The sequence below is a fragment of the Pezoporus flaviventris genome, unplaced genomic scaffold, assembly GCF_033815535.1.
Source record: "Pezoporus flaviventris isolate CSIRO_AGI_PZ_B2104156 unplaced genomic scaffold, CSIRO_AGI_Pfla_v1 ptg000006l, whole genome shotgun sequence".
Lineage (NCBI taxonomy): Eukaryota > Metazoa > Chordata > Aves > Psittaciformes > Psittacidae > Pezoporus > Pezoporus flaviventris.
Window position 1 is genome coordinate 20,453,684 of NW_026892554.1, and position 25,180 is coordinate 20,478,863.

Here is a 25,180-nt window from a genome sequence, read left to right on the forward strand (position 1 = left end):
CCGTGTGTGAGACTTACTGAAACGTTTAATCCCACGTAACCTGCGTATCCCTGTGCCGGGAATCCCGGAGCCTGCATCCCAGCAGCCACAAGCTGGTGCTTCTCAACCTTCTGTAAGCTTTTGCAGTTCCCTCTCCACGGCTTGCACAAAAGCTGGGAAATGCTGATCCAGGAGGCAGAAGCGGATGAAGGGCCCCAGCTCCTGGGTGCTCCACATCGGGTGCCAGGGCGCAGGGGGCAGCTCAAGGTTCTTGTTCAGCACAGACTGGGGAAGTAAAAACCAAAGGGTTGTGCTAATGCAGGACAGAAAAGGTGTAGTAACGTTTACGTAGTTAAAGGTAAGTGAAGGGTAGGTAGGTAGGTAAGTTAAATGTAGGTAAAGGTAAGTGCAGCTACATCAAGGTTTTTTTTGGTATTTAATAAAGATGCATCTGCCATGTTATTTATGCTGTTTGGATCCTTTCAGTCGGGTCAGATTTCTCCAAGTAATTCTATCTCTATAGGGTTTTTTTCTCTGTCTTATTTTCTTCCCTAGTTCCCTGGGCTTCCTCTCAAAGATCCACTCCGTGTTAAGAGAATAGGATCTGGTACAAAGCACGTGTGCTGCCACTTGAATTGTGTGAGGGTAACCAAGTGTGCAGTGCAAAGCTCTTTGTTTAGCAAGAATTCCAGACTGGGTTGGGTTGGGAGGGACCTTAAACCTGATCTAGTTACCAACCCCCTGCCACGGGCAGGGACACCTTCCACCAGAGCAGGTTGCTCCCAGCCCTGTCCAACCTGGCTTTGGTGGCTTTTAGAAGTAAATTAGGGGGCTTTTAAGAATTAAAACATCCTTTCCATGCAGATTTAACCACCTCCTCCTGTTTTTCCCTTGGTGGTGGGCAAAGTACGTCCCCACTCAGCCTCTGGCTTTCTCTACCCATCTGCACTGAAGCCATTAAGTTACGGATGCATTTTGGACACTTGGGAGAGCAGAAGCAAAGACAATCGTGGATGTGTTGCTTTCCCCATGAGGTAAGTGTGATGTACAGAGGGAGTTAGTGATCAAGGTGAATAGTTCTGGTATCAGGGGAAGTTCCCAATGCTGCTTAATCTGTGCCTGGCTTTAAATAACTTCACATGCTTAGTTTGGCCTCTTTTTTTGATGTGCTGAGCCAAGCTTCTGCTGCTTGAACCCAAAACAGTACAAGACAACTGGCAGATGGACCAGGCCCACTGGTGCCTGGAACACAATGGGGAGGCAAACAAAACTGTAGCAAAAATATGATCTTAGTGTTGGTTCACATCCCAGGATTGTTCTTCTGGTGGAGAAAAAGATCTTTCAAGATTGTTGAGATATATTTTTAAATAAAAGAGAATGTTTAAAGCCAGTGCTTCTGCCAGCTTCCTGAAGTGGTGGGAATGGAGATCCTGAACTCCAGCACATCCCAGAGCACCAGCTGAAAGCCTGTTTGATGTGAAGAAGTTCAGCCTTTCACAAAGCTTGTGTGGGTCAGGGCTTGAAGCACAGTTGTGTTGACTTCAGTAGTAGAGGGACAAGTAAAGGAGGATGTAGTAAAGCTACTACACCACAGCCATCTTGTGCTGGGGAATAAAGTGAGAGATAGATGAATGTGTGTAGTAAATACAGGCCTTGGGCAGAAGGCTTTGTTTGAAGTGGGTATTGTCTCTTGTCTTACACAGGGACCACAGAAAAGCAGTTTTTATGAGCTTGAGTTGTTTGTAATGGTGGTTTACAAGCTCTAGTATTGCCTTGTAAAGCAGAGACTGGTCATGAAAAAGACAGTTGCTAAAGGCCAGCTGCCTTGTTTGCTCCCTCTGGCTCAGTGCTGCACTCTTGCTGCATTGTATAAGGATAGTACCAAAGCTACTGGGAATGGAACAGCAGGGCATGTAATACAGCTCTCACTGCTGAGGAGGGCACAGCAAGCTGCCTTCTCAAAATAGAGGTGTTTATAAAAGGCTTTTTTTGGGTTTAAAAGATGACAGATTTGTAGTAAGAGCACAGGAATTGTCCCTTAATACTACTGATGAGAAGAAATGTTGAGCTGATCATGCTCTGAATGTGGAAGAAGGGTAAAAAAGATCCATTGAAGCAACTGCACAAAACCAGGTGAAAAAGAGTTGAGTTTTCTCAGTCATCTGATTCTGTTCTGTCCCAAATTCCCAGAAAAGAAACGAGTTAATTCCACTTATTCCTGAATAGAGTTTAACCCTGGATTTGTCCCTGAGGCTGTCAATGGCACTGGGGGAATCTGGGTTCAAAAAAGGCTCTAGGGAGCCTTATTGCAGCCCCAGTGCCTAAAGGAGCTACAAGAAACCTGGAGAGGGGCTTTGGACAAGGGCCTGTAGGGACAGGCCAAGGGGAATGGCTTGAACCTGCCAGAGGGGAGACTGAGATGAGCTCTTAGGCAGAAGCTCTTCCCTGTGAGGGTGCTGAGGCGCTGGCACAGGGTGCCCAGAGAAGCTGTGGCTGCCCCATCCCTGGCAGTGTTCAAGGCCAGGTTGGACACAGGGGCTTGGAGCAAGCTGCTCTAGTGGAGGGGGTCCCAGCCTGCGTGAGGGGATTGGAGCTGGAAGAGCTTTAAGGTCCCTTCCAAGCCAAACTAGTCTGGGATTCTATGACTGATGTTTCCAGATTTAAGCTATGACTGCTGATGTCATTTCTGCAGTAAAGAGAATGACAAAGCCACTTATTTGGATGTGACATCTTGGGTGTTTGCTCTCAGTGTGTGGTTTGTTCTTATGCAAATGGCATAATGACACCATGAAATACCTGGGTTTGCAGCTTATTTCCTAGCTCTGGATCATTACAGGAGATCCCGTGAGTTTTGTTGGTATAGGTGATGGCATCCTGATGTTCGGTGAAGGCTGGTGTTGATGGAATGTGAGATACCTCGAGCTCTTTCCATGCCCAAGAGATTCAGGTACAGGGTGTAAATGTTAGTTGTATTGTTTTTGCTTTACCTGGGCGAGCTGTGGTACAGATCTTCTTTCTCCAAGGCCTGCACAGGAATCTGGTAGAGGCTCATCTGGCTAGAAAATGTCAAATGCAAATAAGGGCTTGTTACCAAGCAGAGTGTGGGTATGTGCAAGAAGGGAAGTAGTTCCATTTTTAGAGATAACAGGGAGAGAATGTGCTCAGCTACCTTCTGCAGTAAAAGGCAGCTTGTTCTGGAACCTGAATGCACATCTGCTCAAGTCTTTACACATGAAAGACGTGAAGTAATGGGCCTGCCGTTAACCTGTCATGTCTAAGCTAAGCTCAGTTTGAAACTGCTTTCTGGAAGTCAGTTTCAAGCGGCTGTGCAGGAACACTCACTAGGAGCGTGCTTTTTTCCTTCCCATGGGCCACATCACTGAAAAGATGCTTGAAGCTGTCAGTTCTATTTTCTGAGTGAAGTTTTCAGTTTAACCTCTGGAGCAAGAGTTGCTCATCCCAACAGTATGACTGCTGGGCTTCTGCTACCAAATGCTTTCTTTACCTTCCATTCTTTGCTTTAGCTTATCAGGAAATGAGCAAAGCCCAAAGTATAGGTAATCTGCTTGAAGAACAAATAGTATATCGTCACTATCAGCTGTTGAAGGCCTCCCTTGTGCCTTCCTGGAAATGGTGAGAGCCAGATTGACACTTTCTCTACTAAATAGGATTTTACTGCGTGGTAGAGTAGGATCTTCCTAGATTACACCATGAAAATGATGTAGCTGAAAGCTTTGACATTCCTTTTTCCAGGCTCAGTCTCAGTCCTGATATTTTTATCCTGTATCCAAGAGCTTTCCTGGCTAAGTTAGTGCAGGGATGTTTTTAGAGCTGGTAAATGTGATCCTCTGGATACTCAAGAGAGCATATATTTAAGAGGTAGTCATCCTCAGAAACACTCTCTGTCTTTTGCCTTTCCCATTTACCTGGAGTCTTTGTCTTGGAAAATGGAAACACTCAGTTTGTACCCAAAATTGCTTTCAAATGTGTCAGGTTAAGATCAAATTGCTCCAATTGTATATTTACTTAATGGCTCTGATCCTGTACCCTGTATAATACATCTGAAAGTGCCAGGTTCCCAGTAGCCTTTGCTGGAATCTACACTGATGGAATTGTAGATGTGGGGGTTTTGGTAACTATTCAGCTCTCCTCTGCTGCTATTTATTAACCTCAGCAGAAACCACCTTGATCTTTCACCAAACCTGAGTGGGAATTGGTAATTCCCTATATTGGTATTCCCAAATAACTACTACTTGGCTGGAGCATTTGCAGCTGTTTCTTTTAATGGTTACTAACTTCCTCGGTTTGTCTGAGTCCTGCATAATTTGTTCTCTTCATTTCCCTAATGAAATGTAAGTTCAAACCCCAGAGCAAAGGTTTTACCCTACATATGAATCCCATCCCGTCTGCATGCTGATATTCTTCCTGTGATCACATGAACTGTATACTGATTTTCGTTCTTGGTGACCTCTTGGAGGCCAAAATGAGAGAATTAATAATGCTCTGAGATAACTTACAGTAAGCTTGAAGAGCTCGAACCACTTTTGAGCATTGTTAACTTCTCTGAGGTAGGCTAAGAAATGGGAAGATGGTGGCTGGCTTCAGCAGCTCACCTCCTGAATAACTCTCTCTCTCTAGGTTTCCCTGCAGGATATTTGGATTTCCCAACTCATTTCATAGAGATGGTCTCATAGTTGCAAAAAAACTTTGCTTAGAAGTCAGATTTGCCACAGATCTAACACTAAGGGTTAATTATTTTTCTGTCTGTATGTTGTTGGTTAGTTACTGCCTGTAGTAGCGATGCATTTAGTTCAGCGTTCCTCACCTGGCTGTCACCGTAGGCCAGCTGACTGAAGCTGCGATAGAGCTGCTGGCTTTGCTCCTCGGTTCCTTGCACTGGCACGTACTCTGTGAGTTTCTGAACACAACTCCAGCAGTTTGCCAGCATCTCTTCCTTTGAATCACCACCGAATTGAACACGAAACATGCGGCCTTCGTTCTGAAACCAAAGAGAAAAGAAAGGAATCCCCTCAAAATGAGTTAATTCAATTCCTATTTGGTAGTTAGGAAGAAGGTGATACATGTTGTGTTCTCTGCACCAACTTTAAAGCACAGAAACAAGTTTTCCCTGCTCTATCTTCATTATTCCCGGCAGCTAAACCAGACTGATTCCCAGTTTGAAAATCAGTTAAAATCAGTCCAAACTGGTGAGTAAGACCATTTACCAACTAACTGAAGGTCTAGCCAAGTCAGAAAACCTTGCCATGACATGAGTTTTTACGTGTATAGCAGGGAAATAAAGTTCTTCCTGCTGCAGCAAGTAGTGTCCTATATGGACAGGATATGCCAGCTCTTGAAGAGTTATTTGTGACAACAAATGAAATGACATTAAAGTAAGTGGAAGCTAAACTGAAAGTTCTGGGAATAGTGTGTTCCAGTTTGGATTTATGTTACTGTCTGTGCCAAAGCCTTACCAGCCTACCTGGGCTGCCTCTGTGTAGCCAAACAGGTAAATTCAGTTTAGCACTCTACCTGAATGCTGCTGTTCCTTGAAGAGATGCTAACCCAGCAGACTGGGAGCACAAGACACTCCAATGCATTACTTCAAATAGTGAAATAATACTGGAAAATAAAAATAAGAGGTAGCTCTGACATCTAACCCCCCGTTTTAGCTTGTGATGCTGTACCATAAATTTTACGTACATGAGGTTCAGGAAATGGCACTGAAAATGGAGGACTGAAGAGTATGTCATGCATGGTAAGAATGTCCTATGCGCACTCAACTGATCGAAGACAGATGCTATTGAATGCTTTGGTTAAGGAGTGAGTTAATGGGACTTCTGGTTTGATTTTGAGGTTTCAAATGTAAACCACAGGCAAAGTGCTAGAAAAGAAGCATGTTTTTCTTGGACTGAGCCAGCTTATTCATCCTTCTGTGGCGTAAACATGAAAACCTTTTTATAATGCCTACACATGCTGCTAGATGACATGAGTACAAGCATATCTTTCATGTTACAGGCTTCATCTCACAGGTAAGCCAGCTCTTGATGACAGCCTTTATGTTTCTATGCATGTTATTTTAAGATGCTTGTATTGCATGAAGTGATTTTGGGGCAGTGTAAGCAAAAAAGCTTGTCTCAGTGCCTTTCAAAGGGAAAAAGCTAACTGGAACTGGAGCACTCATTTTACCAGTGCGTGGTTACATTACCTCTAACTGAGATGTCAGCTGGGTCAGACTGACATGGCACTCCCACACACAGGTCTTGGCTAAGTGGTGAATTCTCATTGAAATGACAGGGATCTTGCGTCTTCATTTGAATTCCTCCTGGAGACTTTCAGAGAACACTTGCTTTGGTTAGCCCTGCAAGCCCCAAATCACTTTTCAGTCCAAGGTATTTGTGTTGCCCTCTGCTATTCCACAAAGACTACTGAATACTTAAGACTGCAGTTTATAAACACCAGTAGACTTTGTAAATTTAACACTTTTCCTTTATGGAAAGAGAGGGAATGCTCAAATTCAGCTATGATGATGCCAAGTTTTAGCATAAACTGAGTACTGGGCAGTAACACCTGAACCATACAAGGGCTGAAGTATTAAAGAACCTGGAGGTCACTTAGATGAGGTAAGAGGTCACTAGAGATGGAGCTGCACAAAGGGCAGTGGCAGCCACACAAGGCAAGTGTAAGACACAAGGTGCATCTGTGTTTGGCTTTGGAATTACACACTCGTGTGCTCCGCTGAATAAAGCTTCCACTAGTACAGCTGATCTGCAACACAGATCTTCTCTACAGATCTTGTTCCTTCAAGTGTATCAACACTAAGCTTCTCCAAAGAGAGTTTATAAACTCCTGCTAGCTAAGAGTCCACAGTGCCCTATTAAAACCACATTTCTTAAGTAATCAGTAAGCTTCACTACCAGTGTAATGTAATGACTTGTAAAAGCAAGAGGTACAAGGTAAATCAGACATGAGAGTCATATTTAGTTGCCCATGCTCCTTATTTGCTCTGTGCACTCAGATACAGCAACCGGTTTTTGGAAACCCTGTGCTCCTCTGCTTGAATCAGCTTTGATTCTTCCCTTACTTAGGTTTAGCAGGGATAGGATGTAAAGCCTTACACAGTGTGGCTGCTTCCTGAAACACGTTGTGGAAGATCAGCACAGGAGTTATATGCACAGATGTCCCTTAAGAAATCACTTCAGCTACAATTTAGGATACAAAGCAGAGGAACGGTATGATAGGACCAGTGCAGTGCCACTAAATGCAGTTTGTCATGTGAATTTATGATAAGTAAGCATTAAGATGCACAAAAATAAGACTCTTGCTATCCCTCCTTTTTTTGCACTGTCCCTCAGAGCTTTGTTTCAGCCTCACACTGATTGTGCTGTTCATTTCTCTTTATTTCTTGTGAGATGCAGCAGAATCCCTTAACGCTGTGCTGGGGAACTGGTTCTTGGCACTGGAGAGGCAACTGATGATGCACTGACTGAGCAGAACTATGACTGCAACTGCTCAATAGTCAACTTCAGTGAGATCCACTTTTTATAAGCATCTGACAAAAATCAGAGGGCCAAGGTGGTTTAAGCTCAGGCAAGCACAGCCCATGGATTTAAAATGGTTTCAGGTATTTATGAACTTTCTACAGGCATCATCAGATGAAGCTGATTCTGAAATGAGTCCCTCCTTACATTTGAACAACGTATGTTATGCCTCACATTGGCTTTTTTTCTTGCAGTTCACAAGGCATTCCCCCATCTGCAAACTGTATTGTTTGGTTTGTAACATCCTCTGAAGAAATCTCTGTGCATCTTTAAAACAGAAATCAGGTAAAAGATCAAAATACAACTCAAAGGAATTGTTACAGTTTTCAGCTATTCTGGATATTGCTGTTCTCTGTCATTACAATAACACAGCCTGTACCTGTCAGGAGAATGCCAGAACATCTCTGATAATTGAGCTATTTTTATGCCCTAATAGCTCTGGGAATGGGGGAAAGAGTTAAAACCAGTCTTAGCAACTGCTGAACAAGGGGCTCAACATGTTCCAGAATTCCTGTTTCTGGCTTAGAGATGAGTTCTCTTGTCAAGAGAGAATTAAGCTGGAGGCAGCTGTCTCTGCTGAAACAACAAAGCCTCTTAGAAACTATCATGGAAGAAAGGAGAACTCATTTGAAACTGCTCCAGTGCTTAGTATAGATGAAATGAAACTTCTCAGGGTTCATCTAAGAACCAAGAAAACTGGGATTTATAAGCAGGCTCGTAACAAGCAAGTGCCATTTAATTAAAGGCTTTTCTTGAGATCTGAAGGGAAGATCAGAAACCCAGGTTCCTTCACAGCCCTGAAGCACCAGCCTGCCAGTACTGTGCCAGCATCAGGGGCCAAAGCATTTGTTTAGATACTTCATTTGCCAAACTGAAGTGTGACTCAGAACTGTGTTAGCTAAGAGGGACCTTCATCAGGGACTGTAATGATAGGACAAGGGGTGATGGGTTCAAACTGAAACAGGGGAGTTCAGGCTAGATATAAGGAGGAAGTTCTTTACTGTGATGGTGCCCAGAGAAGCTGTGGCTGCCCCAGTGTTCAAGGCCAGGTTGGATGGGGCTTGGAGCAAGCTGCTCTAGCAGAAGGTGTCACTGCCCTTGTCAGGGGGTTGGAACTGGATGATTTTAAGGTCCTTTCCAACCCAAATCAGGCTAGGATTCTATTAGAAATACTAAACCCAACTGTGCTTACCTTGGCCTGTGCATGAAGGAGCAGGCAGTCTGCTTTCCTGACTATCTTTAGCCACTTGTGGGAATCAATCAGTGAGAAACCTTCCTGCAATAAAGCAGAACACAAACGGCTCACAGAGCAAACATGCACCACTCAGAAGTCCACACTTGTTATGTGAGGGAATTTAACCCCTAATGAAGATGAGTCACCTGCATCTGTGCAACTTCTGTATCTGTAAAACAATTACCAGTATGTCATTTTTAAACAAACAAGGGATCGAATCTGTAGCTCCAGTTCCAACGTTGTCAATTATGTTCTAATTTTCATATATACTTTACATTTAAATTGGTGCATGTGATGGAAGTCTCCACGAAATGCACAATAAAACAGCCACAACGGAGCTTGAAATCCTTCCTCATCCCGTGAAGTTGCCCGAGAGGGCAGCAGAGGGCAGGCAAACCTGGGGAATGGGCTCGCAGTCGGTTTAATTGCTGCCCAGAGGCATTTCCTCCAGATGGCATTCAGGTAAACAAGAAGCAGCTTTGATCGCTTGATGATGTCTTTATACGCCGGTTGCAGTAACTGTCAGTCTCTCCCAACAAGATGGACTGCTCAGCACTGTGAAAATACCCTGGGAAGCTGAAAACATGAGATAAAAATGGCAAGGCAATGGACTGTGTCTCCCAAGGTACCTTCCATGGACTGCCACATAGACATTATTTAGAAAAGTCGGGGAGGGAGGGCAAAACCCAAATTTAAGGGCAGGGAGGAAATCACTTATTTGTTTTATCTGAACTTTTAATGCCTTCAATGACCATGGCTTATTGCATAGGCTGCTTTTCCTACATGTCCTGAGGGTCAGAAACCACAAGCCATGTCCACCCTGGACTGCCTGCAGTGTATTTTTGCAAGTTACTACATATCTGCCACAGGTCCAGGCAGGGAAACCATCTGCCTTTCTATTTTGGTACAAGAAGTCACCTCAGGCACTGCTGGCACTGGCTTTATAGTCTCATGGAGCAATCGTGTGTAGATTTATAATTGAAATTCTACAGAGAATGTCTAGAAAGCATTGAAGATTGATGTTTTGCTAGAGAAGCAAAGCGGATCACAGACATGAGGCTGCTCAGACACCAGCTATAACAGACTCCAGAGTGGTAAGGCAGCAAGTTCTGAGGTTCACAGGTCAGTGAATTCAGAGCAACAAGAAAGAAGAGCACAAAAACCCTGTCCCTTGTTGCTTTGTGTGAAGCTGAGAGGATCTCTGCCAACATCCAGGAGCTAAGTGTGGCGTAGATCCTGGCAAATGCATGGCAATACATTGAGATTATGGTCCATTTCTGCCTTTCTAGAGGTAATGAACTGGCTCTAAATCTGCTCTGGATGTATGCACTGGCAAAGGAAATACTAGTATCCCTCCAGACTGCTGCTCCACCAGGCTGACAGAAATACAGAGCACACAGCTGCTGTGGCACTGTTCTTGGGCAGGCAGCATCCAGAGCTGCTTCACATTCCGAGTTGGGCTTTGCTCAGCAGCATTGCCATGAGCAAAGACAGATGGCAGTGTAAGACTGATGAGGAATACAGACCAAAAGGCAGCCTAGAACTGGGCAGAAGACATAAAATGTTTCCAATATGAGGAGAGAAATGGCAGGGCTTTTCTAAGTGTGATCTGATGTAGATACTCATTCTCCAGGATCATACTTGTAAGAACCCTGTATTAAAAGAAAACAGTTTCCTACATCTCTGATAAAAACCTAAGTTGCTCAGAGGAAGGACCCTAAGAGGAATTAAGCTGAAGCAGGAAACAAGCACAAGACCTTTCCCAAATCTTTCAGAAGCGGGCAAGATGCAATCCCACCATACATGAGGTAGGGAAGGCAATGCTGCTGCTCTAGCCTGCCAACCAGCTAGTCCAGCATTAACTGGGAGATACTTTTGTTCTGATTACACATTTCAGCATTCCAAGAGCTGCTGGGTGCTGAGGCCTGTGGTTCTGGAAGGTGCTGTGTGTTATTTATGAATATTGTTATTATTGTATCATTTAGAAACCCTGTGGTGCTGAATGACACAGGAACCTAGGAGCAGTCTGTTTCCTGCTAGATTGCAAGGCCTTTAGTCAAAGCCTACCTTAAGTAAGAATGAATACATATATATGTATATATATATAAGAAATGTTAGTTGTGTACCAGCTCAGCTCTGCTGCCTTCCATCAATCAGTTTGGATTCACTCATTTATGAGACGACTGTTTCCAAATGAAACTGTACTATGTGTAAGCAATACCTTAGGAGGAACTTTCTGCCACAAATGTTACAGACTCTGCCCTTAAATTACAACCAGTATTAAAAAAGACATACCCCAGCTGCCACGCACAGAGAGACACATTCACCAGCTTGGCTGCTACTTAATGGGCTCATGCAATGCAAATAGAATTTTGTTGTCAAGAGTTCCCAGTTCACCATGAATATAATACATACAGTGATAATCTCCTGGATTAAGGAGTCACCTGGGTATCCCCCACCCTGGGAATATGCATGTGGAAGAAATGATGAGTTCAGCATGAGATCAAAGGAATTTTATTGTACGTATTAATAAATATCCTAGTGCATAGCTGACAGAATGGTCCTGTCTGCTAACTGAAGCAAGACTGCAGAAGACAAAAGCTGAAGGCCTCAGGCAAGAGCCCGCTTGCACCTTTCTGGTTCAGGCTTGGCAGCACCATGACACACAATTCCCAGAAAACAGAGTGATCCTCTACTTCCAAAGGCCAGGCTCCATTTCCAGAGAGGCACCAGTGACACCTCCTTAATCCATTAATTTCCCCAGGTAAGCTCCCAAAACACAATTTAGGGAGCAAAACTAGCTTAGTAGCCCTCACAGTGCCTCTGCAGGGGAAAAGAAGGGATCTGGGGAAAGCACTTTGCTGGGGAAGGGCAGGATCCTCTGCTCTCTGAGCACTCACCTGCAATACTGCACAAAACAGATGGCTGAAATGACCTGCTGCTTTCCTCAGATGGAGATGGGTCCCCAGTGTGACCTGTCTAGGTTCCACTGTCCCATCCAGAGCTCTGCACCATGGGCCTGCTCACCACACTGAGGTACAGTGAGAAATGCTTTCAGAAACACTATTTACTGTCTAGGTTTAAAGTGTGATTTGTTAAGTTACAAATATCAATGTTTTGGATCTCTAATAGTCTAGGTACTATTATTATTTAACATTTATACTGAATACCTTAACTTGTTCTTAGAAGTGACTAATTTGGCAGCAAAAGAACAGAAATATTATTTCCAGGTATCTACACAGTGTGGTTAATACATCTGATAAACATCTGCAGCAGAACAGAAATGCTGTACTTGAGAAGACTGTCAAGAGACAATAAAAATAAGGATGTGAGAGCAGACAGTGTGAAAAAGCTTGTAAATTATCTTCAACTATTACATGGAACACTAAAGAGAAGGCAAAACTGAGATGCTTTGAGAAAAGCGAAATTGGAAAGCATGGTTACAAGTAAGTGTTTTGATGATGACCTCTTTGATAGGGATTTAGTTATTAGTAAATTGTTACAGTAAGAGCAACTGTGCATGCTTGATACTTGGCACATAGGTTATAATTCAAATTCTTGTATATATCTGAAAAATATTAACTCATTGCCTTTCCAACAGAGAATGAGAGTTGCCACTTTGCACTTCTAAAATGAAAAACTGCTTACTCTGTAAAAAAACCATAAAATTCTTCCTTTCATTAAGGATTGTAGAATAAAAATGTAATTCCAGCTTAAAGTTAGAACTTAATTCCTGATATGAAACATGTATTTCCTTAGATCAATACCATACTTAAAACTCATGGGTCATTGATGACTGTCACTACTCTTTAGAAACTATTCTAATAGTTGCGTTCAGAAGAACTAGGGCAAGAGAAAATTAAAGATCAGGACCCTTTAAAACTCTTTACTGCTGCCAGTCACCAGTGCACACAGCATCCCGGAATGGTTTGGGTTAAAGGGACCTTAAAGCTCATCCAGTTCCAACCCCTGCCATGGGCGGGGGGGACACCTTCCACTAGAGCAGCTTGCTCCAAGCCCCTGTGTCCAACCTGGCCTTGAACACTGCCAGGGATGGGGCAGCCACAGCTTCTCTGGGCACCCTGTGCCAGTGCCTCAGCACCCTCACAGGGAACCACTTCCTTATATCTAGTCTAAATCTACAATAGGAATGCATCATTATACCAAACACAAATGGGGAAGCTAAGGCAGAAAGAATCATAGAATAGTCAGGGTTGGAAAGGACCTTAAGATCATCTAGTTCCAACCCCCCTGCCATGGGCAGGGCCACCTCACACTAAACCATATCACCCAAGGCTTCATCCAGCCTGGCCTTGAACACTGCCAGGGATGGAACATTCAGAACCTCCCTGGGCAACCCATTCCAGTGCCTCACCACCCTCACAGTAAAGAATTTCCTCCTTATATCCAATCTAAGCTTCCCCTGTTTCAGTTTTAACCCATTACCCCTTGTCCTGTCACTACAGTCCCTAATGAAGAGTCCCTTCACAGCATCCCTATAGGCCCCCTTCAGATACTGGAAGCTGCTATGAGGTCTCCATGCAGCCTTCTCTTCTCAAGGCTCAACAGCCCCAACTTGCTCAGCCTATCTTCATACAGGAGGTGCTCCAGTCCCCTGATCATCCTTGTGGCCCCCTCTGCACTTGTTCCAATAGTTCCATGTCCTTTTTATGTTGAGGACACCAGAACTGCACACAATGCTCCAGGTGAGGTCTCACAAGAGCAGAGTAGAGGGGCAGGATCACCTCCTTCGACCTGCTGGTCACGCTGCTTTTGATGCAGCCAAGGATACGGTTGCTTTCTGGGCTGCGAGTGCACACTGAAGCTGGCTCATGTTCATTTTCTCGTTGACCAACACCCCCAAGTCCTTCTCCTTGGGCTGCTCTGAATCTCTTCTCTGCCCAACCTGTAGCTGTGCCTGGGATTGCTCTGACCCAGGTGTAGGACCTTGCACTTGGCATGGTTAAACTCCATGAGGTTGGCATCAGCCCACCTCACAAGTGTGTCAAAGTCCCTCTGGATGGCATTCCTTCCCTCCAGGGTATCAGCCAAACCACACAGCTTGGGGTCATCAGCAAACTTGCTGAGGCCGCACTCAATCCCACTGTCCATGGCAGCGACAAAGATGTTGAACAAGACCAGTCCCAACACCGATCCCTGAGGGACCCCACTCGTTACTGGTCTCCAGTCGGACACTGAGCCATTGACCACAACTCTTTGTGTGCATCCATCCACCGAGTGGTCCATCCATCAAATTGATGTCTCTCCAATTTAGAGACAAGGATGTCGTGTGGGACAGTGTCGAACGCTTTGCACAAGTCCAGGTAGATGCCATCAACTGCTATACCCCTGTCCATCAGGTCTGTAGCCCCATCATAGAAGGCCACCAAATTGGTCAGGCAGGATTTCCCCTTAGTGAAGCCATGCTGGCTGTCACCAAGCACCTTGTTGATTTTCATGTGCCTTAGCATGCCTTCCAGGAGAATCTGCTCCAAGATTTTGCCAGGCACAGAGGTGAGACTGACTGCTCTGTAATTCCCCGGGTCATCCATTTTCCCTTTCTTGAAAATGGGGGTTATATTTCCCTTTTTCCAGTTGTCAGGAACTTCACCTGACTGCCATGAATTTTCAAATATGATGGCTTAGCAACTTCATTCACCAGGATGATTCACCAGGAATTCATCATGGGGATGGATTTCATCAGGTCCCATGGACTTGTGCATGTTCAGGTTCTTAAGATGGTCTCAAACCAGATCCTCTCCTACAGCGGGCCCAAGGTCTTCATTCGCACAGTCCCTGCGTCTACCTTCCAAGAGCTGGGTGGGTTGATCAGAGCCTTTGCCAGTGAAGAATGAGGCAAAGAAGTCATTCAGAACCTCAGCCTTCTCCAAATCCTGGGTAGCTAGTTCTCCCGATAGATACTCAGCTTGTCCAAAATAATCATGTCCACAGTACATGATTCCTTCTCCTCTTTCAGAGAGCAACCATAGGACTTTTAATAAAAAAACCAACCTTTCTCTTGCTTTGCAGTGTACAACCACTGAGCAGCATTAGCAATCTGCTCATTTCCCTGGTCTTCTGTCATATGTCCTCTTTTATTCCACAGGGACCTTCCTCTACCCAAGGCACTGTTGTGAATATCAGCTCAGGAATTTGGTGCATGAGGTTTCAGGTACTGCAAAGAGAGCTTTGAAACACCACAATGTCTGCTGCATGCCCGCCTAATTAATGAGTTAGAATCTACTGTATCCAGAGCACTGTTAGATTATTAGAAGCCACGAGGGGACCAGGAGGGCATGAAGGACATTTAGTGTACACTTTAAAAGATCAGGTCACAAATCAATTACTCTGGATTAATTTGATCCTATTAAATAAGTCCTCTTCACAATTGTAATTTGTTTAACTTGTAGGGTATGAAGAATGCCAGCATCAGGATTAATGGCATCAAATAAACCACCGAAATAGAATTCTCATGATGTACTGATTTGAAGGAGGGAAAGGAAAGAAGAGTTGTGGTAAACAGAACATGATGTATCATCTTGAGAGTATTGCCACAAATCTACAGAGATGCTGTGGAGATATTCCTGTAAAATTCCATTATCGACAGTATGCAAGTATAAGATTTTTATACCAGAAAATAGTCAGTGTGTCAGGTAACATTGCAGCAAAAACAGGCCCTAATAATATGTTATAGAGTTTAACTCCAAATGAAGAACTTTGTTTAAAAAACACCCCAACAAACAAATCACAACACCCTCTGATTTGCGTTACACCTTGGGGATTTTTGTTCCCTTTGCTCTCCGTTTCATGCAGTTGAGCACACAAGCAGATTGTATTTTTAAAGGAAAACAGTTGTTTCCTCATTAGGACAGTTTCAAGTATGTCTCTGGCAGCATCATGAAAGAACATCTGAAGTGATCTTGAACGTGTTCCCGTTCCCCAGAAGACTGCCCATTAAATTAAATAATATGTTTTCTTTGAGCAGCTGATGGAAACACTGACCATGTCCACAGTTATTTGTTCTAGGAGCATGGAAGTACTTCAATGACCAGTTCTGGAGCATTCTCCAAAACTATGACACCTCACCATGTACAAGTGTACACAGCACAAGGTATTTTTACTAACCTACGTGGTTTATAAGTGCTGAGACTCAGTGCATACATTGTAGCATTCTTTTGGGCAAGAAAACAGTTATTTCAGCTTCCATTAGTATAAAGACTGCTAGAAGGGAATTCAGTAAATATTCTATTATTTTGTTGCTCATGAAAATAATTCTGTAGTCTTCTGTATGTGCTAAAAAGAAAAATCAGTTCTTTGGATACGTAGCTATTTCTATTTTATAATATATTTATAGGATCATAGAAGAGTCATATTCTTACTTGACTCTAAAGAGCCATCATTCCTTAAGGGAAAGGCTTCTTAACATTCTTGCTGTAAGAAAATAAGAAGGACTAAGAATATATAAATACATCTATAACAGAGAAAATATTTTGGTATCAAGTCAGGAGCACTGGAATATTTTTCCTAAAATGGATCATGTTAATCCAACCAACAGTAAAACAAAGTTTTCCATTTCCACACAACTCTTTCACCTCAGTTTTGTGCAAATGGAGTTGTAGTGAACGTTGTACATAAATAAAAGGCAGACATCAAAGAGGATGATCTACTAAGTAACTAACTTGCACAAAAGGTATCTCATTATCACACTGACAGGAGAGAATGTTACAGGACATAGTTTATGTATTTTAGTATTTCATAAATCATCACTTGACATGAAAAAGGTCTCATGCAAGAACCACTCAACAATGCAATAAAAGATGCCTTTATCAAAACAAAAAGGTAGTTGTTGGAACCATGCTCACTAGGAGAGCAAACCTTGGGAGCTACACTAGCATGTTAACTGTGAAGCTGCTCAGCACCAGCCCAGGCAACTGCTCACTGCAGAAGAATGAACAAAGAAAAGCTCTAAGTGAAATACAAAACTGCTGAAGTCTGGAAGTTCACAATTTCAGTAGGTGACTGATTGTACTTTTTCTGGACTTCTTAAAATGCATCCACCCATGATACTATCAGCATAATGCAGAGCTTCCTGGCAGCTGAAAAGGTTCATCTTGGCTTGTGTAAGATGCACGTACCACTGAGAAAAAAAATGCACTCTGGCTTTTATCTGCCTAAAGAAAACAGAAGGTACCAACCAAGATAGTTTGCATTTACTGATGCACTGATTTTACTACATTCCTTGCTAATTATAAACCAGAAGAGATAAAAATCTATGTCATACTACAGTATTACCCAGTATAAAAGCATCCAACTGATAAGCTTTCTTTGTTGGATCCTGGATAAAATCTTTCTTTTAAGAACTCTTACTTAGGATGGTTCATGTAGGAATTGTTGGGGTAGGGTGAGGGTTCCAGCTCTACCATGGCTGGGGCAGTAAAAAACCTAACAAAATAGGAACATTCACCACAGAATGAATTCTTGAATTTAGTCAGCAGTCCAGTTCATTCTGGGTTACTGTTAGAGGGGACAAATATCCCTTTATTATTGATCCATGGAAATTTGACAAAAATACAATATAGTTGTTCAAGTTGAGAAGGAAGTGGTGTCCCTGTGACACAGGTCTTGTGCCTTACTGCGTTCCTATGCAGAGGTACAAGGTACAAAGTTAACTGTTACCCAGTTCCCTCAAAACTAGGAGCCTGTAGTACATCAAAAGGTCTGAAAAGTGGGAATTAGGAGATAGATCAGAAGACTAGACATCAACAACTTAAAGGATGCAATTACTACATAGCAAGAAACAGTTCGGAAGGAATTTTGATGGGAGGCAGCACGTACATGGTGGAGAACACCTTGGCAATAAATAGCAGTAGTCTAGGCCCGCAAGTAGAAATTAGGATACACAGTAAACCCACAAGCTGAATCATTCCAACAATTGCAGCATTCTGTCAAACTTGATATATTCCCTCTGGAGCAGAAACTTGTGCATTATCCTCAGTGACAAAATGTCCATTAGAACAGACCCCCAGTGAGAGGATTTGGTCTGTGACAGATTCCAAAGAACTATATGTACTTAGTCGTGCAAAGCCTGTTTAAATATTGTGACAGGGTTCTGACAACTGACAGATGGAGGCTAGAGGGAGATAAAAAACAGTGCATTAACCATTTCTACACTCTGATTATGCTTACAGCAATAACCAGACAGCTCAATATTGCAACTTTTTTGTTACAGAGCATCTCAATGAGGAGTTTGTAACATTTCACCAGTGGCCTGCCCAATTCTAGCTGCTTTGAGTCAACTGGGAGCTGCTCTCAGCTGCTGGCCAACAACATCATGGCTGGTGCTGGCTTTTCCCTGGGCATCACTGTCATGAAATGCATGGTTTAGGGTTGCTCAAAGAATAACCATCAAAGGTATTAGCCAAGAGCAGTTTTAGTATGATTTATAATAGCATGACTTAATTCAATGGCAACGTTCATGCTATTAGTTATTACCTGGATGAAGTATGCAAAGGAAAAATCAAGGTAAAATCAAACTAAAAACAATTGATACAGGGACCAAGGAAGCAAAGGGTAAGGGAGACCCTCCACTAAACACGAGGCTCAGAGTAGACTCCCTCGCTTTCTAAACTCCTGACTGAGTCTAGGTGCTGCTGGATCAATCTTGTCTTAGTCTCAGACTTGGTCAATGGCTTATATCTGAAGGGTTACAGATGTACCAGTTCACCATGGAGGGAAGTTTTACATGGTTTTTGTTTAGCAGCAGTTTGAAGGTTTAAGGATCTTATAAAGTGAGTCACTAGAATATATTATAGTTGCTGTAACAATCTATACACACATACAAACACATACATAAATACATACGAAAGTACCTGTAAATAATTTACTGGGGGGGGGACTTCAGTCCAGGGAAGGAGTGTTCCAAGGCTGTCAGGGATAACCGATTGTCCCCTTCTCACTTCCCACCTTGGTCAGGGAACAGGAGTCCTTGATAACAATCAGTGCCTCTTTCCTTAGCTGTGCAAGAGTTCCCAGCATGGTCAAGGAATGCTTCCCCATTCCCCCCAACTCATTACACAAAGGCCAAGTCCTGATGGAAATTCCTGAGATTGTAGAGCAGCCCAGAGGATGGGGAGATGCACCACCACAATCATCTTTCTGTTTGATGATACTGGCTGCTTTACCAAAGAGATTCCATAGACTGTTCTTCAAAGATACCCATAGATTGGGATTATCCCAGGAGAAGAATTTTATCACTGTCTATCAGACTTGAGTAGTGTTGGGAAAAGGGACACACTTCTAGGAAGGTATATGCTCAAGGAACAAGCTAAGCAGATGTGCTGGACCAAACCCCTCAGAAACAGGAAACCTGACATAGTTCTGAAGATGCCTGCCCAGGTTCAGAACTAGCAAAGTGGGTATTTGCTAGGTTTTCAGTGAGTCAGGGATGCTTAAGAGGAACAGTGGGAGGACTGGAACTGTTTCAATCTCTGAGAAATACACAGGCATGGGGCATATTACACCAGCGCATTTCACACCAGTTTAGTTTTGTACTCACAGAACACATGTACAGCATGCTCCCAATTGCATGGACTTGAAGAAGTGCAACCAAAGGAGTTGTCAGTCAGGTTTTAAGATGCTTATGACAGCAGTTATGTGTAACTTTGATCATACACTTAGTAAAGTGGTGTTGGCCTTAAGGTTAGTATAGAAACACTGTTAAAATACATGTTTTAAGAAAAGAAAGTTGTTTCTTTGTTGGCTTGGTTTTTTGTTTTCTTTTAAACTCAGTATTCTATTTCAGTCACATTTACCACGTACATCTGTTCCACCTCTGTTCTGCTCTATTCTTTGCCCGTGATGGTTACTGCAATATATTAGTGTCTCTTAGAAGCTGAAACACACCTGATCTCAGAAGTTCCTCATCCGGCATTTCAAGCAAGATAGCTGTCAGGAAGATTCACTAGCCACTAAACCTAAGAGCTGCAAGAAGTGCTTTTCTCAGCCAAGTCTTTATAAAGGTTTTCTTGTACTTCCTGAACTCATCCCTTATGACAGTATGTTTTTATCTGCCCATTGTCACTTGCCAGATTCAGCCTTTGCCAGGCGCAGTCTTTGAAGGGCTAAAGCTTTCGTTGGTTCCTTTTTTGCTCTGTAGTTATTAAAACTTCCTTTCAGTTAGCTTGTTTGTGGTTATTTCAAGGACAAGGAATGTAAGTCTCCTAGTTACTAAACAGTTACAGCTGTGTGATAGGGATAATGCACCTCTCCTGGACCAGCTCCAGGAGAGATGCATTCTGCACCAATTGGTTCAAGCAGTATTTGGTAAGAAATGGCACCAAGTCTCATTTCAGTTGCATTTCTTTGAAATATCTGGATTTTCAATGACTCCCTTAACAGAACTGCTAAAATACTTTCCAGCTTCCATGTTTACCCTCATCCAAGAACATTCCAGGAACTTGCCCTCACTAAATATGTGAGCCAAATAGATTGTCTTTTGTGAGGGGCATGCAAACTGACAGCCCTCCATTGGCTCATTTGTTATCTATTCAGCTTTCTTAATACATAGGCCAAAACCAATTAAGTGTATCCTTGGTTCTCCCTCTACAGTTACAAGATATTTCTGTAAGTCTGAGACCTTTTAAAAGGCACAGTAAAAATTAATTTATAAGCTAATACATATTTAAAGCAATACATATTTAAAGCTACAATATACTTATGCATTCTGTATTAAAAAACAAGTCTTTGTCGTCTTAATAGTGCCTTCCACCAGTTTGGACCTGCTTTCTAATATATTTATTACCCAATTCTTACTTGTTACCATCACTCAGTATTGGTGATACACACTTAATTCCACTTTCCAGCACAGGTTTTCTCTGTCATGAAGAACAAACAAACTCCTTCTAGATGGAGTGTTTCTTTTAAGCTATTCGGTGTCATTGTGAAACCTTTACAGTTTAGTCATGCTTAAGTACAGACAAACCAGTTTACACAGCTCTGGAGTTGTTATTTTGTCTTCATGGACGCCAGTTCTATGTTAGATCATATTGCCCAACATAGAAAAAAAATATACCCTTCAATAAACCAAATTATCAAACCGAAAATACTAAACCAAACCCATTGGCAAGAAATTATCTGGATCGTACAGCAAATCTTATAGGCAATTTTTGTTATCTTTTTAATCGGTTTCGTAAGTGCATTTTCTCTGTTTTCTTAGAATCATAGAATAGTTAGGGTTGGAAAGGACCTTAAGATCATCAAGTTCCAACCCCCCTGCCATAGGCAGGGACAACTCACACTAAACCATATCACCCAAGGCCTCGTCCAACCTGGCCTTGAACACCGCCAAGGATGGAGCATTCACAACCTCCCTGGGCAACCCATTCCAGTGCCTCACCACCCTCACAGGAAAGAATTTCCTCCTTAGATCCAATCTAAACTTCCCCTGTTTAAGTTTTAACCCGTTACCCCTTGTCCTGTCACTACAGTCCCTAGTGAAGAGTCCCTCTCCAGCATCCCTATAGGCCCCCTTCAGACACTGGAAGGCTGCTATGAGGTCTCCACACAGCTTCTCTTCTCGAGGCTCAACAGCCCCAACTTTCTCAGCCTGTCTTCATACAGAAGGTGCTCCAGTCCCCTGATCATCCTCGTGGCCTCCTCTGGACTTGTTCCAACAGTTCCATGTCCTTTTTATGCTGAGGACACCAGAACTGCACACAATGCTCCAGGTGAGGTCTCACAAGAGCAGAGCAGAGGGGCAGGATTACCTCCTTCGACCTGCTGGTCACGCTCCTTTGGATGCGGCCAAGGATACGGTTGCTTTCTGGGCTGTGAGCGCACACTGAAGCCGGCTCATGTTCATTTTCTCATTGACCAACACCCCCAAGTCCTTCTCTGCAGGGCTGCTCTGAATCTTAGGCAGAATCATGAAAAATCCCACATCTTTCAACATCAGCAGCACTTAGCATTACATCTTAATGTAGATCTTTTATAGCCCCAGAAAAAAACCTGTTCCTCAGTATGAAACAATGCATTTGGTATGATTCTGATAAACACAGAGAGAAAGCAGCCAAGCAGCCCAGGAGAATTACCATGAGCAAAATAAAAGTGGCGCTTTCTTTTCAGTGCGAGAGAACATGAGGCTGAGAAGGGAAATTAAGTTAATGCTGATGCTACCATGAAAGGAGAAATGTTTTTTATACGTGAGAAACTTACCAGTACAGTTCGCCCTTGGGAAATAAAGAAATGGCCAGATACAACCATGGTAAGGATAAGATGGCCTGATTCTTCATTTGATTCAAAAACCTGTTCAAAAACAAGAGAGACAAATTAGAACTCCAGCCTGGTAAGTGCAGAATCTTTTTCCATTTCTAGTGCAAAATGAGAGGCTTCAAAGGTTATAATTTACCTCTCACTACTGCACCTTGTGCCACAGATTAGAGGCACATTTACCAACTCCGTATACAGATTTAACTATTTTAAGCAACCACCTGGGTTCTTCCAACCTGATCTCTAGTTTTTAATACCACAGACCCCTGCTGAAGGAAGCAATAAACACCAGTGAAACACTATCACATCACTGATGCGTTCACATGAATAATTCATGAAGTAAAGTACCTCCGATGCCTGCATTAGCTCTGGACTTGCAGAAGTATACCTCACTTATTGCCGCTCGTCACGCAGCGGCCTGCTAGACCCCACCGAGTCAGCCACTGCCACCCCGGGCAGGCAGCCTCCCCGCGCCGCCCCCCACCTTCCAAGAGGCGGCGTTCTGCCCTTCCTCATCGCGATCCGCCGGGGGCAGGAATCGGCCGTAGCGCTTCAAGGGCCACGTTGTGGCGCTGCCGAGGAGGGAGGTGTCCCCCGGCGCAGAGCCCTGCCCCGGCTCGGAGCCGCGGCCCCCGCCCGCCGCCGCCGCCATCCCGGCCCTGAGGGGAGGTGGCTCTCCACAGCACGGCGCTGGCCACCGGGGAAGCGGGTTTGAGCGGGAAGTAGGAGCCAATAGGAGGGGAGAAAGAGCGCGTGGGGGGGGCCCGTTCACCAATCAGCGGGCGGCAGAGAAAGAAGAGCCAATGAGGTAGCGCGCTCGAGCCTTCTCTCAGAGATGGGTGAAGGCGGGCTGAGCTGATGTCGCTCCGCTCTCCTCAGCGGTGCGCAGTGCTGTGCCGTCTCCTCCTGTTCCTTTCCTTTCGAAGGTATTACTGCTCCAAGGGGAGCGAGCATGCTGCCTCCGCCTTTTCCGAGCACCCTCCAGGTGTACCGGTATGGTGGGGCCGAGGAAGAGAGCAAGTGTGGAGCCCGTGGCACATGCGGCCGCCATTTTGTGTGTTGTGAGAACCCGGCTGTGGAAGCGGGTCCCGATGGCGGCGTGCGTCCTTCCTCAGCTGAAACGTGGTCAAGCCAAACTCAAAACTGCCGCTTCACTTCTTAAAGGTTGGACTTGATGATCTTAAGGGCTTTTTACAACCTACCTGGTTCTGTGTGTGATAAACATAAATGTATTGGCTTTCACAAATCATAGGTGTGGTTATGTGGGTGTAACTACGAGTTTACAATAACAAAACTCGATAAAAACACAAGACTAGACAAGTTAAAAAGATTCAGATCTCTTGATCAGAGTTACACAGCAAAAGAATTTGTAAAGGTAAAGAAGGGGGGGAGCTTGATATAAGGTAAGCTAGTGCCTGGAAAAAACATAGAGTTAAAGTACTTTTTTAGCTTAACTTGGGTTGTAGAAAGAGAACAATGTTTATGTTGTAAGTCTGTGGAATGCAGTGGCCCTGCTAAGCATGAATTAATTGTTTCACACTAGTCTTCTAAAGTATCTTTAGTATTAAAGAACAATGTGTTGTAAGTCTGTGGTGACATAACAGGATTTAGTGGCCCCACTAAACGTGAATGAGTTCATCCTTCTACTTACCAGTTAGTTTAGAGACAGAGCCTCCCAAACATCTGCTAGCTTGGGGTACTCCTTGTCTGCCCATCCTGCAATAAATTTTGCAGGCAGGTCACACAGTTTTAAATCTTTGCTAGTTATCAGAATAATTACAGATAGAGCTGGTTGTGTGATTGCTGGGGGTCCAGCTGTGCCAGAGGTGAAAAATACACTGTGAGGAAGACTGCTTACTTCATCCTCAAGACCCCTGCCCACAATCACCACAGAGCAGTGCGCAGACGCCAAGAGGAGGAGACTTATGATAATAAATTCTTGAAGCTACTTATAATATCCCCCGCCTATGTGCAGGAATTATGAATATATAACTAATGTAATACTGAAAGTATATAAACCTGTAACAAATACTAATCACTTGTGCCTCTGGCTACGGTCACGCGCCCAGTGCTGTTGCTTTTGCTCTGTTGACTGTCCCTCAATAAAACCTTGTTATCTATGTATTTCACATATGATTCTTGGTGCAAGGCGCTGTTCTTGCTTCATAGAACTTCCAGTAGTGCTTTTGTGGTACCTGGAGTGGGATCTGTCAGAAAAGGGGCTCTCTTTTCAATGTGTATTGTATGTTGTTAGCCCAGGTTTATACAGCTGGATTAATAAATCATAGTTGCGCTTCCCTCCCTTCCTACTTTGCTTCCTTTCTGCTATTAGGTTGTTCCTAGAATTAGTTGTACTGCACTTTCTCTAGAAGAAAAACAATGGTAGTGAAATGACACAGCAAGACTGCACTTATGTATTCCATTTATAGTAAATATCTTGATCCATTAACAGTAAAACACCCTGTGCATTAGCGAGGCAAGGTCATTGAGGGGGCATGGAAGAGCCAGTTCCCATTCAGGAAGAAGTGCATGGGAGCCGACTGATCTGGACAGATTTAAGGATGCAGGGCACCACTAGCTGCCTTTAAACCATCTGCATGCTTGAGGGTATATGCCAGTAGCTTTGATCCTGGTTCTGAGCATTGCCTACTGCCAGCAGCTCATACCTGAGCACAGTGAAGTTTGTTAAGTATTCATGCTTCATAAATGAAACAGAACAAAGGAGTTTATGCTGTTTTTTAGCTTTGTTGGTTCGTATGGTTCGTATTTACAATGCTGGCTTGGCTGATAGGAAAAAGATTAAAGTGGAATGGAATAACTACTGTCTCATCTGAAAGAAAACCTTCAAGTACAAGGTTAACCTGTAACTTAAACTGTGATGGTTTCACCTGTTAGAAAATACTTTGTTATGTGGCCATAATGTTTTTCATCTGATGGTACACCCTCAGAGCCAGGTTACCATCAGAGGAGCTATTTCCGTGATAAACAGTTTTACACTGTTGATCTGAAAGCTTTGCAGATAGGGAAACACAGGCAGAAAGGCATTAAGTGATTTGACAAAGTCATCCAGAAGAGTCAGTAGAAAACAGGGAATACAGCATGGGCCTCCCAGCTGCCAGTTGCCTTCTCTAATCACTGCTTCCCCTGGAGGATTCCTCAG

General features: G+C 43.5%; 1 protein-coding gene across 1 annotated transcript; it reads right to left on the reverse strand.

The window, feature by feature from the left end:
* Window positions 1–7: 7 nt before the first annotated feature.
* REC114 (REC114 meiotic recombination protein) lies at window positions 8–23,071 on the reverse strand. Its single transcript, XM_061447482.1, has 7 exons — window positions 22,954–23,071; window positions 22,505–22,710; window positions 21,967–22,056; window positions 8,713–8,796; window positions 4,769–4,978; window positions 2,967–3,035; window positions 8–264 (listed from the first exon to the last, which is right to left on the reverse strand). The coding sequence occupies exons 1-7, from the start codon at window positions 23,069–23,071 to the stop codon at window positions 103–105; spliced, it is 939 nt and encodes a 312-aa protein (XP_061303466.1). The 3' UTR covers window positions 8–102.
* Between the last annotated feature and the right edge of the window lie 2,109 nt (window positions 23,072–25,180).

Excerpts from the sequence above, each read along its gene's own strand:
- REC114 (XM_061447482.1), bottom strand. The coding sequence starts at position 23,071 with ATGGCGGCCGCATGTGCCACGGGCTCCACACTTGCTCTCTTCCTCGGC. Across the intron at positions 22,711-22,953 it reads TGCTCGCTCCCCTTGGAGCA|CGCCGTGCTGTGGAGAGCCA; the intron begins GTAATACCTTCG and ends CCCGGTGGCCAG. Across the intron at positions 8,797-21,966 it reads CCCAAGGGCGAACTGTACTG|GAAGGTTTCTCACTGATTGA; the intron begins GTAAGTTTCTCA and ends GCTTTATTGCAG.